Here is a 14,829-nt window from a genome sequence, read left to right as displayed (position 1 = left end):
GCCTCCTAAGGGATCCCCTCGAATCTCATTTGGCCAAACATGTTGTAAACCTCGCTAACTTGACGTCACATCAGCGTGATGTGAATTTTTAGTGAGGGAGGGATCATGTGGCGGGGGACACATTAAAGTACATTAAAATCTATTGAAATGCACATTGCCGGCGTGGAGCGGGGAAAATTGGGAAACCAATCTCTCCGGAGAGAATCGCACGTCCCGATTCTCTTTGAATTTTTCGCCGGCATTGGCGATCCTGCGCATGGCTAGTGCGGGCTCAAAATTGCCCCCACTGTAAAAGACTGAATTAGATAATGCCCATATGCCAAAGTGTACAATAGACTTTCAGAGATTGAACCGGCTGTCAAAGGCTCTAACCAGCTGGACCATGAGTGGCAGTAACCAACCTTTACCAGATTATAATTAACAAGGGATACTTAACGGAGGTAGGTAGATTCTTGAGAGGCAAGGGGGTGAACGATTCTCAGTGGGAGGCATGAATGTGGTGTTGAGGTTACAATCAGATCAGCCATGACCTTACTGAATAGTGGAGCAGGCGCGAAGGGCCGAGTGGCCTATTCCTGCTCCTTTGTTTATTTTGCAAGAAAAGCAGCTCTGCCTCTCCAACTCCAATTTGTTAATATTTTGGGAATATTGCGACCTGGTCAAAAATTCCCGACTATAATTACTATTCATTTGAGTTTCTCTTGCAATTCCCAAGAAATTTTGCCTCTTAACTCCAAGGTCCCGGGTTAAATTCTGGCCTCTGTGTGGAGTTTGCACTTTCTCCCGGTGTCTGCATGGGTTTCCTCCGGGTGCTCCGGTTTCCTCACACAGTCCAAAGATATGCAAGTTAGGTGGATTGGCCATGCTAAATTGGCCCTTAGTGTCCAAAAGGTTGGTGGGGTTACTGGGGTGGGGTGGACTCGTGGGCGTAAGTGGGGTGGTCTTTCCAAGGGCCGGTGCAGACTCAATGGGCCAAATAGCCTCCTTCTGCAATGTACGTTCTATGATTCTATGAAATTTCATCTCAATTCCTTGTAGATACCTTGAAATATAGCTAAGTATTCAATGGAAAAAAAATCTTCCAATCACGGTCACTACATTTTTTTGCCATCTTTAAATTTTCTGACACCTATTGGGCCCCCTTTGGTGCTGTATCATTCTGCACTTCCATGAATGTCAGTCAGCTGACACTATTATTAGGCAATTTCAAGCAGTCGGTAACAGAAACATATTGCAGCAGGTCACTTAGCTGGGACTTCACAGACAAACTAAAAAAGGTTGGGGTTTGGGTATGAGGAGGGTTGAGTGGCAGACAATTTAAATTGGACCAAAAAAAGACTGTGATTATATAATAGCTAGTTACAAAATCCTTCTGTCACTGGAAACAATTTCTCGATCAAATCCTTTAATAATTTTAACATCTCAATGAAATATCATTTTAACTTTCTCTGGAAAGCTGAAATAATAACAACATTCTGAAAGTACTCAGCATTCTGTGCCTGGTTATTTAATCTGCACTTTCACTAGGAATGATAATTAACTTCATAAACGATACATTCAAAATGTTCTTCCTTAACAAGGTTGTGCATGAGAGACCTACTTTGACATGCAGACGAGACTGCTGCTTTTACCTGCATCTGTAGCAATGACCGTCAGGGCAAACTGTGCTGATGTTTCGCGATCCAGATTCATGATCAGGCTCAGCAGTCCATTGGGTGTCAGAGTAAATGCTTCTTCTGCATTCCCATCGACAATTGTGTAAGTCAGCTGGCCATTCAGCCCGTGGTCATCATCACGAGCTACAACCTATAGCATAAATCCACGGGATGAGCACGTCTATTGTAACTTCAGTAATATTCAAAGAAGCATTGGTGAGTGCATACATAACCACTCTGTTAGTTATGGTCACTGTACTTACAAAAAGATAGGGCTGAATCTTAACCTCTAAAAACAATTGGATTGAAGTTGTGTTAGAGATTAAAAAACAAAAGATCTGGAATAGGAGCTGAACCCATCTTGATTCAGCCCAGTTCTGGTTTTAACAAAGGTGGAACCAGTTCATTCATGGGTACTGGAGTAATACGTTTAAATAAGCTTAAATAGTGGAATTGAAACCCTATGCCTTCACTTTAGCTGTTATTCTATTTTAGCCATTGGCGACCGTGTTTCCCAGGTTTAAGGAAGCAGGAGGGGATGAATACATGAGCCTTCAAAGCGCTGCTTGTGGACCGGGGAGAAGCAGTGTTTCCTCCAGGCCAACAGGATACCCAGTAATCCCCCACCCCTTTCCCCTCCTCATCAACATCAGGGTCTGGAGCAATTAGTTAAGGACTTGAGAAACCTGTCCAATGTGTTCCCAGACCACTTAAAAACACCATCACACCCCAACCACATCTCCAGGCTAAAATTCAGACCACACAGACAGAACTCAGGAAGAAGGAGCAGGAGTAGACCATATGGCCTGTCAAATTTACTCAACTTGCTCAATTTTTCCGCTGACTCCACATATTGATGTCCTGAGCGATCCGAAATCTGCCTATCCCAGCCGTACAGGTATTCAGTGATGCAGTATCCACAACCGTGGAGGGTAGAGAATTCCAAGATTCACAACCGTGAATTTATCCGCATCCCAGTCCTAAATGATCGACTCCTTATTCTGAGAACATGCCCCCGTGTTTAGATTCCCTGGCCAGTGGAAACAATCTCTGACCATCTACACTAACAGGCCCCTTCAGAATCTTGCAAATTTCAAGACTGATGTCTGATTCTTTTAAATTCCTGAGAATATAGGCCCAATTTACTTCTCGTCTTTCATCATAGGACAACTGCCCCATACAATTTACTGAACGTTTGCTGTACCGCCTCCTAAGCAAGTATATCTTTTAAATGTGGAGAGCAAACTACACACAGTATTCCAGAAATGTTCCGATCTAAGCCCTGTACAATTGTAAGTAAGACTTCTTCATTCTTGTACTTCAAGCCCCTTGCAACACAGGACAACATGACATTTACCTTCCTAATTACTTGCTGAAACTTCATGCTGACTTTATGTTCAATGTATGAGTACAACCAAATCTCTTTGAATATCAACATTTTTTAAAATGAAGAGGCCATCATCCACCATCATAATCTATAACATTATAACGCAATAATTAAGAGAGAGAATTTGTCCAAAATTTAATTAGAAGAAATGCAGGATGGGGGAATTTTCACTTTCATTGTTGGCAGAAAACTGTTATTAGCAACTGGCCTTATTCCACTGTTATCAATGGAAAGTTGGGTGGCTGATTCACTATTGTACAGCGGGAGTGTTGTTTGAAGCACTCAAAGGGAATTGGATTAATTCCTGATTCCGCAGAGAAGGGATATGTGGGTTTGTGATTGGAAATGGATTAAAATATTCCCAAATTAGGTTTGGGCATAATAAGGTGGATTCAGTGAATGGTCTTTCTTATTTTTATATTCTCCTATGTTTATATTCAAGATTCAATAGCAAATTATAATACTGTACAATATAGAATAAATTTCAATAATGTGTAAAAATACAAAATTCTGACTTCCGGTGTCATCATGCGAGAGCAAGTCGCAGGAAAGTGGCTCCCGATTTTCGGGGAATTTAGTTAATCTAGGTTCGAAGAAGAAGCCAGTTGGGAAGAAAACCCAGGTTGGTAGTCCAATGAAGGAATCTGAAGGTGAGAATATGGCGGAGGCGGCTGCGCCCATGACAGTGGACATGTTAGCTGTGGTGATTGCGCAGGCGTTGGAAAAATTTGGAAAACAGATGGATAAGCAGTTTGAGTAGCAAGGCAAAGAGATCAAGGGATTCATTAAATCCACTATTGAGGAGGCATTCAGCCGGGTAAGATCTTGAGGGTTATGGAAGAGGAAAACAAGACGTTGAAGGGCGTGGAGGAGGCCTTGTCACAACACGAGGGGCGGTTTGCCTCATTGGAAGTGGAGTTGCTGTCCGTGGCAGAGAATAACAAGAGCCTGAGGGCAAAAGTGGATGGTTTAGGGAACAGGTCGAGGGATTGAACCTCAGGATTGTGGAGCTGCCGGAGGGAGTGGAGGGCTCGAGGCTAACCGAGTACTTTTTGGAGATGTTCTCTCGCTGGTGGGAGGGGTGAGGTATTCACCCCTCCGGAGTTGGACAGACCCCATCGGGGTCTCTAACAGAAACGTCGGCCGAATGAGCCACTGTGGTGGTGATTATCCACTTTCATCGTTTCCAAGGGAAGGAGGGGGTCCTGGAGTGGGCAAGAAGAGCCGTAACATTGACTGAAACAGGCACACAGTGCAGATCTACCATGGTTGGGGGAGGGGCACCGGGGTTGATGATGTTTTATTACAATGTGTTAATGTTTCTTATTATTTTTGCTTGGATGTTGGGGTTGCAAAAAGGGTGTTTGATAGGGCACCGGTCGGAGAAGAGGGGGATAATTAGGACGTTAGTGCTTGGGCACTTGTGTGGGTAGGGTGGGCTAGGAGGAATTAGGCTGTTGTTTTTGGTTGGCTTTTTGGAGGGGGATCCTGGGTCAGGGCTACCTCACTCACTGACAGGAGTAGCTAGTGAACTGGAGTGGAGTGGGGGAGGGGCGACGACTCGTTGGGTCAGTTTTGGTAAGGCACAATGGGTCTAGTTGTTTGTTTGAGGGGATGGGATTAGCCAAAGCAGCAGGTAGCCTGCAAGCCTGGGCGGGCGGGCCTGGGTGAGCCAGGTTTTCATTCAGGCTTTGATAGTAGGATCCCGGGGCAGAGGGGGGGGGGCTGCATTCTAATCAACAAAAGGGTCAGTTTCCAGGCAGGGAAGGTATTGGCTCATCAGGAAGGTCGGTACGTGATGGTTGCAGGCATATTGAAGGGAAAGCCGATGGTGTCACTGAATGTTTCAACCGTGTGCTGGACGAGAAGAAAGATAACTTCAGATCAAAATCACTGACCCTTTTGGGGGTGGCGAGAGTGGTAGCTGCATTTATGGAAGAGACAGGAGGGGCAGACCCGTGGTGGTTTATTCACCGTGGGGAAAGGAGTTCTCGTTTTTTCCCCCGGTGCACAAGGTGTTCTCGAGGATAGACATCTTCGTAATGAGTAGGACTCTTCTCCCAAGGGTGAAAAAGGTGGAATATTCGGCGGTAGTTATTTCTGACCATACTCTGCACCTGGTGGATCTGATTTTAGAGATGAGTCGGATGCAGCAGGAGGTTGGATATTGGGCTTTTAGCGGATATTAGGATCTGTGGGAAGGTCTCCAGAGCCATAAGGGTATAAGTAGAGTTTAATGCGAATGGGATAGTCTTGCCCTCTACTCTGTTGGAGGCGTTGAATGCGGTTATCAGAGGGGAGATCATATCATACAAGACGCATGTGGATGGGGAGGCTAAGAAGGAGGGGCAGAGGTTAGTGGATGAGATCCTGGGAGTGGACCTTGGGTATGCGAGCGACCCAACTCTGGAACTATTGGCACTCAGGAAAAAGCTGCAAATGCAGTTTGACAGTGACAGTGACCCAGGGCCAGGATCGAACCCGGGTCCTCGGCGTCATGAGGCAACAGAGCTGACCATTGTGCCATCATGCCGCCCCACATCCATTTTAAACCCAATACAGCAATGTGACATTTGCTGTCGATAAACTCTGTAGGCAACAGGTTGCTCTGGACAAAAGTAAAGGTAAAGACACATGTTATGCATTTTTAAAAATTATAAATTTAGATTACCCAATTATTTTTTCCAATTAAAGGGCAGTTAAGTGTGGCCAATTCACCTACTCTGCACATTTTTGGGTTGTGGGGGCGAAACCCACGCAGACATGGGGAGAACGTGCAAACTCCACATGGACAGGAACAAGGGCAGCACGGTAGCATGGTGGTTAGCATAATTGGTTCACAGCTCCAGGGTCCCAGGTTCAGTTCCCGGCTGGGTCACTGTCTGTGCGGAGTCTGCACGTCCTCCCCGTGTGTGCGTGGGTTTCCTCCGGGTGCTCTGGTTTCCTCCCACAGTCCAAAGATGTGCGGGTTAGGTGGATTGGCCATGCTAAATTGCCCGTAGTGTCCTAAAAAGTAAGGTTAAGGGGGGGGGGGGGGGGGGGGGGGGGGGGGGGGGTGGGGTTGTTGGGTTACGGGTATAGGGTGGATACGTGGGTTTGAGTAGGGTGATCATTGCTCGGCACAACATCGAGGGCTAAAGGGCCTGTTCTGTGCTGTACTGTTCTATGTTTCTATGACAGTGACCCAGAGTCGGGATCGAACCTGGGATCTCAGCACCGTGAGGCAGCTGTACTAACCACTAGGCCACCGTGCTGCCCTTTCTCATGCATTTTTATAGTCCTCTTAATAAAAATACGTACCTTGTACACCAGTATGGTTTGCTATATTTTTAGCATTATGAAAAATATAAAATAGAGGTTAGCTCACATGGGTGCAACATTTCCACCAGATTTAACTATAATACTGATCTTACAGCTAAATGGAAGAATTATTATTGCAGACTAAAATAAACTCTGTATACTACCAACCTGCAAGATGGACTTTGGCAGATTCTGTGCATTTTCCTGCACGTGCACAGTGTAGGGCGATAGTTCAAAGATTGGTAGAAAGTCATTCACATCCGAGAGATCAATGTTTACCACTGCTGTTGCGGACTGTGGGCTGCTTCCACGATCAGTTGCTTGGACAATCAGAGAATATGAGGGTTTTGCTTCACAATCAAGTTGTTTGGCTACTGATACTACACCAGTAACCGAGTCAATTCGAAAATCATTGTTCAGATTGCCATGGGTGATGTGATAGCGGATCTGACTATTAGCTCCTTCATCTAAATCAGTTGCAGTCACTTGGATGAGATCAACTCCACTAAGTGTATTTTCGCTAATCTCAACTTCATAGAGAATTTTTTGAAAGACAGGTATGTTATCATTCACATCAAGCACAATCACAGTAACATCCATTGTCGATGAGAGAGGAGGTTTACCCTTGTCTGTAGCAACCACAGTCAATGTATAATTCGAGATGTCTTCCCTGTCAAGTTCACCAGTCAGTCGTAACTCCCCATCTATTGTCCCAATACTGAACTTATTTCCTGAGTGGCTTAGTAGCGTGTACTCAACATAACTGTTTGGTCCACTGTCAGGATCGGTGGCTTGGGCTTTATAGACGACAGTGTTCATTGGAGAGTTTTCCTGCATGTAGGCTGTCTTCGATGAAATAAACCTTGGCGGGCTGTCATTGACATCCAGAAGAATAACAGAGACTTGTGCAGTGCTTGTAAGCCTACTCGCTGGAAGAAGAGACAAGTCATGAGCCCTAATCAGCAGGTTGTAGAATGATTGGCTTTCCCGATCCAGCTGTTGCTTAATACTCAGAACGCCATTATTGTCTATATCAAAATGTTGCAGTGAATCTCCAGATGCAATGTTGTACGCCAACTGGGAATTGGGTCCTGGGGATAAAAGGCCAGAAAATATAATGAATACAATAAACTCCTAAAAATGGAAATATATACTCTAGTTGTTTCTCTTCCCACAACTCCCAGAGTGAGGTTTTCCTGCAATAGGTTATGAGCCTGTCGCCAGAGGCTTATATAGCTTGAGGGGCACCACTCCACATCAAGCATGGCCAAACATGAGTCTATCCCACTTTTACCACTTGCTACTGGCGCATGTTGGAAGGATTTTGCTGGTTGATATTCAAGTTGTTTGGCTGCATTACGAATGCACTTTCCTTGGCCATCAAGTCCTGGGGTGGGACTTGAACCCAGAGCTTCTGGCTCAGAGGCAGGGGCACAACACACCGCGCCACAAGATCTCCTGGTGTAGACTGCAGTTCACTTTTAATCAGCTCAGATTACACTGGTGGAATAAAACAAGTAAAATAAAATCTAGACTCTGGTACAGGATTACACCTAACCTGCCTTTTCTTATGTTTCAGGTGCTCACTGTTCTTCTACATATTTTCAATGTGCTTTTTTACATTGAAAACAAAATTAGAAGCATGCATTTATGTAGTACTTTATCAAGTCTTTCAAAAACGTCTTCACAAATAATTAATTGCTTAGAAGTGCAGTAACTCTTGTTTTGTGCAAAAATAATAAGTAACTGGCAACATTAAATTTTTCTTACCAGTTACAGTGCTAGAAAAAATTTGTACATTCTGCTTCCAAGTGGTAGGCTTTGGCGAAACTATATAGAACCTTTTTGAGTGCCTAATTTCAGGGATGAAAATGCATTATAAAATCATCCACAGTTGGTCATGAATCAGCTTAAAAACTTGTTTGTAATTAGTTCATGGCACACTGCTACTGTGTCCGGACTTTTCCGGCTGTTCCCACCGGTGAGAACGTCCCATCACAGGTTTCCCGGCAGCGGGGGTGTTCAACGGGAAATCCCGTTGACATGGCGGGACCAGAAGATCCCAGTGTTATCCAATGGCAGGCTGCCTCCACTGCCATGATACACGCTGTCCGGGGGGGGGGGGGGGGGGGGGGGGGGGCGGCGGCACAGAGACCCACCCAGAAATTTCAGTTACACTATGCACGGTTGTAACTACAAAAATGCAATAACCTGCCATCTGATCTGCACCAAAACCTGTCTCTTTGACCTAAGTTTTCAGTCAGCCATCCTAATACCACCTCCTTGGCTTGGTGTTAATTTTTGTCTGAATCCATATGCAAAGAGCTTCTTGGAACCTTTACTTATGCAAGTATGGTGTATAGCATTCCGAGATACAAGTCTAGAAATTATTTTGTGTGGTATTAACGGAGTCTGCATTAAATTCCTTTGTCCGCTATTTTAATGGACAGATTAATATGATTTGGATGTATCAAAGAAACCAACATCACTCTGCATAAATGTTTCGGTGGTGTAGTGTCATATTGGCGGTCTAATAACTAAGTTATTAGACCGCCAATATGACACTACACCTCCAATATTAGAATACCAACAATACAACAAATTAGTTGTAATTAGGACAAGTGATTTTTTGCAGCAAATGGTTTGTAACTATTCAAATTCACTCATATAATTACCTGAGGACAGAGAGTTTATGTAAAATTGTAAAACTCGTGGTAAATTGTGGTACTCGTGTTAGAAATCCTTTGGTTTTGTCAGAGGAAATATCATACTATCCCTCACCATTTCAACTGCATACATTCAAACAGATGATTAGGCTGTTAGTTGTACTCTTTCCTTAGTGCCTAATGGGAATAAAAAACATTGCTTCGCCTCCATAATATCAGAAGGAAAGTAACATTCTGGAAGAACACTTTTGATTTTTAAGGCAAGTGAAAAGTATGTAATTTCTAATTTGGCTACTTATACTGCGTGCAGTACAAAATTAGTAATGCCATGTTTAGAGTTATTTTGAAATGTGTCCGAACTCAAGCACTTGACTAAACTCATAAACCTAACAGAATCAAACATACTCAAACTGATCATAACAAGTGCAGGCATCAAATTATATGCTTAACTGGCATGCACTTAAATTAAAATGCTGCAACAGTATGGTCTTAAATTCTCCATCACCCACATTTATTTTAAAAGCAAAGGCTGCAGCATTTTGACATGACAAGTGATTGCACCACATTACATGAATTACAGTATGCACTATGTATGCCACAAGTCTGGAAAATCAATGCTGGCGTACCAAAGCCTACAACCGGCAGAAAAATTCAGTTTTTCTTCAAAAGTCACGATTGGAATTGAAGATTTTCTTTCCTCTCCTCTTTCCACTAAACAACAGCCCCCTAAAAAGACACACTTTAGAAGCAATATCCATCAGCATCCACTCAAATGCTGTTACGTGAATTTGCTTCATAATGCAGCTATACTGCATGATTAAAGAATAATGATCACTCTCACCAATACTGTACAACATCAATTTCCTACTAAAGACCTGGTAAAATTACAACTAACTCTGCGATTTAAATAGCGGTAGATCAAACCACTCTGGGTGTCTGTTTTCCCAGCCTACTTCAACAACATCCTGCCAAAGAATCATTGGTTGATACATTGGGTCTAATCTCCAACACAGAAAATCAGGCACTGCAACAAGGAAAAAGACAAGCCAACGTCAAAATCTTCTGATGAAGTAAACAAACCGAGATCAGATTTGGGCCACACAAACATATTCTGTGACAGGAAAGATAAGGCATCTCTTGAGGCATTACAGATATATTTTTTCTTGCTTTCTGCTTCAGTAGTTGACTGACTGTAAAATAGCATAAAATCACCCTCTAAAGTTTAGCTGACCTTTCCCTGCCCTTCTTTCCTCCTTGTGTAGCTCTATTAAAAAATAAGTGCTTTCGGCATTAATGGTTACCGCACGAGTTTCCTCTTTGATACCGCACTCTTGCATTTGACGGTTACATATCATCATTGAGTAGGCTTCAGCATAGTCAAATCCAACGATACTAACATAACAAGCAGGTTGTATATGATATATAAAGAATCTTGCTACTTTGAGAGATACTGTTATACAGCTCTTTACTGATCAGCCTTGTAAAGTCCAAAATGATTCCACAAGGGGGTTGTAAATCTGAATCTCAGGCTTGAATGACAATAAGACTCGTCCACTCGCGTTGTGTGTTTTTTCAGCAGTTGTACCACATGTGTAACCTGAGATTCAGCACATTATTTACAGTTGTTTGTTTTGTAACCAGAAGTAATGGTCATGTTCTTGGGGCTATTTAGGGTCATGACTGCCACCAAAATGTTTTATTGCAAATTTCTATATTTACTTTACTTCTGTACCACCCAACTGCTCCATTAGTTGGCAGGATATGGAAGATCATTCATTCAACGATATTGGAAAATTCACCACTTTTCAGTGCACTGAGTTGAATTATTTTCCTGTAACTAGCCAAGATGGATCTCTGTGATACGCAGGTCAAAATGGAAGCTTTGCAGCGGAGGTGACACAGCTAGTGATTTAATCACTTCACATTCGTGCAATTTTTTAATTAAGTAATCCATACTCATTGAACTCCAAGGTCTTTCTCTGCTGAGAGAGGGGGCAAGTGGTGTGTTCCCAGGACTTTCCTCAATATTTCCTTTCTTGGTTGGTTGTTGAGAAGCACAAAGTATCAACAAAGCCTGACCACCCAGCCTAATCTTCCCTCTCCACTTTGGCAAGGTGAGTTAGCTTTCATTCCACTTACTGACTGAGAGAAGTGAAGATTCAAACCACATCCTCCCACTTTTGGCACTGATTATTAATGCTCCAATGACAGGGATTCCCAAGTTTATAACTTGGAAGACCAAATTCCCTTTTTTTTTTAGAACAAACGCTGATAATAGCCACTACCATGTTCACTTATGCAGCTACATTAAAACTCAGGTTTCAGTTTTCAATCTGACAACCCTCCCCATGTCGAGACAAAATTTGACCACAAAATATGAATTATCCAAATATTTTATGCCCACTGTACGATCTCCCAATTTACAGAGAAAACTGATGGTGAGTGTATTAGCAAAACTGAGATGTTTCTTCAATGCTAGCACATATGCTCAGTGAAAGTTAATTGGGATTACACCATAATTACAGATAAGATGAAAAAACACTTGCTGCTGTCAGCCTTTCTGTCATAATTTTGGTTGCTGCTAATTTTCAGGAGTTTAGCTTTTAATAATTCTTCCTGAAAATTAAGGGAAAAAAAATCTAAAGATGTATTTTAATTTAGGCTTTACAAGAAAAGTAGTAACTCATGTCATACTTACTGGTATCGGCAATTTTACAAGGCAATAAAAAAGACATCTCTTATAACAGAGCAGTGAGCTTTCTATCTAGTCAGAGAGCGAATGGACGAACTAGCTGCACAGAGGCACTAGGCAGCGATGCTCGCTGTGCCCGCTGCTGTTCGCCCTAGCGATCGCGTTCAGGGCAGCAAAGAATTGGAAGGGGATCCGGAGAGGAGACAGAGATTAGAGTCTCACTCTATGCGGACAACCTGCTCCTCTACATCTCAGACCCGCAAAGTAGACGGAAGGAATCACGGTGCTTTTGAAAAAGTTTGGAACCTTCTCGGGCTACAAACTCAACCTCAGCAAAAGTGATATCTTCCTGGTGAACCTGCAAAGGGGAGGGGCAGAGCTGGAGGGGCTGCCATTCAAACAGGCCCGTTCGCTACGTGGGGATACAAATTGCCCATAACTGGACACGTATCCACAAGTGGAATCCTGACCAGAATGGTGGAAGAAGTTAAAAAGAACCCGCTGAGGTGGGACACACTCCCACTCGCCCAAGCAAGGAGAGTGCAGACGATCAAGATGAATGAACTGCCTAGGTTCCTCTTGCCGTTCAGATCCATACTGATCTACACCCCCAAGGCATTCTCCAAATCAGTGGAAAAATTGATCATGGTGTTTGTGTGTGTGTTGGAAGAAAAATCCGGGATCCCAAGAAGTCCTGCAGAAAATGAGAAGCATGGGAGGCCTAGCCCTCCCAGACCTGCAATATTACACTGAGCAGCAACAGTGGAAACAGTAAAGGGGTGGATAAAGGAGCCGGAAGCTGAATGGGTGAGAATGGAGGAGGGCTCCTGCACGGGGATCTCCCTGGCTACGGCAGCATTCCCATCCCCACCGACCAAACACTCAATGAGCTCAGTGGTGAAAGCCACACTCGGATCTTGGAACCAACTACGACAGCACTTCGAATTAACCAAAATGTTCATTAGGGACCCCATCTGCAAAACCACAGGTTCATGCCAACCAAAATGGATGCCACCTTCAAAAGGTGGAGACAGGACGAGGGGGTGCGTTGACAGTTAGGGATTTCTATGCAGACAACAGACTGACAACACTAGAGAAACTAACAGAGACGTTCCAGCTGACAGGGGGAAACAAGCTAAGATATATGCCGGTCAAAACTTCTTACGTAGGGAAACAAGGATATACCCATGACCACCGCAACAATCGCTGTTGGAGGACCTACTGGATGCGGACATCTTAGGGAGGGAGAACTGCGGAGATTTTATAGGCAACTTCTGGGAAGGGCATGCACACCACCGGATGAGACAAGGGAAAACTGGGAGGAAGACCAGGGGTTTGAAATAGGTTGGTGGCGCTGGAGCACACAGGGTCAACTCCACCTCCACGTGCGCAAAGCTAAGCCTAATGCAGCTGAAATTGGTACACAGAGCGCACTTAACCAGAACCCACATGAGAAGGTTCTTCCTGGAGGTGGAGGACAACTGTGAACAGTGCCAAGGAGGCCCAGTCAACCATGCCCACAACGCCCTGGCCTCCCTAATCGCCGGGTATCAGAACAGCCAGCTCTCTTCATGGGGATGTGGGCCAACGCCCTGGCCTCCCTAATCGCCCACCAGAGAATCCTACTCGGCTGGCGATCAGCAGCACCACCCAAGCTGTCCGACCTGTCAAAATTTCTCCAGATGGAGAAAATAAAATTTGCCATTCGGGGGTAGGAAGAAGGCTTTCACAAATCACGGGAGCCATTCACCCAGTTGCTCCAAGATCTGTTTGTAGCCAATAGCCAAAGGGAGTGAGGGGGAAGGCCCAGTAAAACAACGGACACAGACGAAAAGACAGGGGGTGAAAGATAAAGAGACATGGAGTCCAACCAGGCCCAACACATAACGAGATACACGACATCACGCCACCCCAACAGGAACAGGATAAAAGACCCGCCGAAGGAAGAAGCACGCCAGACGACCAGAAGGGGAGGGAGCTCAGGAAGAAAGGGGGAGAGAGATGCAGGGGATCCAACTAAAACTAAGTGTCTGCTGAAAACCGAAAAACAAGAAACTGTAACTGATGCAAAGACCGAAAGACAACCTATGTACATAATGGAAGACAACCGATGTATATATATTTTTTCAGTGTATGTTCACGCTCATCTTTGTTCTGTAAAATATGAAAAACTTTTCATAAATACATTTTTAAAAAATCAGTCTGGTAAACCTTCTCTGTACTCCCTCTATAGCAACAACATCATTCATCAGATAAGGAGACAAATTGCAGACAATATTCCAGGTGTGGTCTCACCAAGACCCTGTGTAATTGTTGCAAGACATCCCTTCTCGCTATGAAGCCTGACATTGTATGTCATATTGCAGAGCTTTCCAGTAACCATGCTGCCATACCAGGTAGTGCTAATGCCTTTGCAATTATATGCACCCTGAAGCTGTTTTCTCCCCATGCCGCTGGTGGCAAACATAATGACAGCCTCTGCAGCAGTCAGTTACTATGAGCTCCTTAAGGCTGGATTTGACACAATGGGGTCAAATTTGACTTTGTGCAATAGTGTAAAATAAGTGATAGCCAAATGTGAGCCTATTTTATACCTCACTTCACTGAAAAATGGGAGAGATGAGATGGTTCTCCACCACCCATTTTATACTGCACAAACAATAATAGCTTATTCATATAAAGTGACTTTAATGCAGCAAAACACCTCGAGGCACTTGACAAAGTCAAAATTACCTTCAGTGGCTTATCAACAGCTCCATATGTACAGTTATTTCCCTATCACTGCTGGCGTTTGAGTTCTTCTATGGTTAAATGAGATTAATTCAGAGCAAACCGAGTTCAAGCATATTGTGGAACTACTTCAAGTAGAAAGTCCAATATAAATATGGTATTAGATTCTCAGTGTTAGCCTAGCTCTAGGCAACTGTGCAAATCTGGTATTTTGTTGCAAAGAGATAAATGGATGGACAATCAAAGGCTTGATCCAATGGCAGACTGGGCACTCATTTATACAAAGTAGCTAATAAAGGTTCCAAGTCACACTAAGGGGGTTAACCTTTCAACATGGGCAGAAGGGACAAACATTGCCAAGTTTGCTTTGAAATTGCAACCATCCATGATTTACCTCAG

The 14,829-nt window shown here is 43.8% G+C and overlaps 1 protein-coding gene across 2 annotated transcripts in view; it reads right to left on the bottom strand.

Moving 5' to 3' along the window:
• The window catches only part of LOC119963370 (protocadherin Fat 4), a 365,380-nt gene that overhangs the window by 153,592 nt on the left and 196,959 nt on the right, over positions 1-14,829 (bottom strand). For both annotated transcript variants that reach the window (XM_038792402.1, XM_038792401.1), the window contains exons 6-7: positions 6,511-7,433; positions 1,632-1,806 (exon numbers count right to left, since the gene is read on the bottom strand). In XM_038792402.1, coding sequence (XP_038648330.1) covers positions 1,632-1,806; positions 6,511-7,433 — 1,098 coding nt within the window. The remainder of the gene's footprint in view (positions 1-1,631; positions 1,807-6,510; positions 7,434-14,829) is intronic.

Source organism: Scyliorhinus canicula, chromosome 3 (assembly GCF_902713615.1).
Source record: "Scyliorhinus canicula chromosome 3, sScyCan1.1, whole genome shotgun sequence".
NCBI classification, from domain to species: domain Eukaryota; kingdom Metazoa; phylum Chordata; class Chondrichthyes; order Carcharhiniformes; family Scyliorhinidae; genus Scyliorhinus; species Scyliorhinus canicula.
This window is presented reverse-complemented; position numbering and strand designations above follow the sequence as displayed.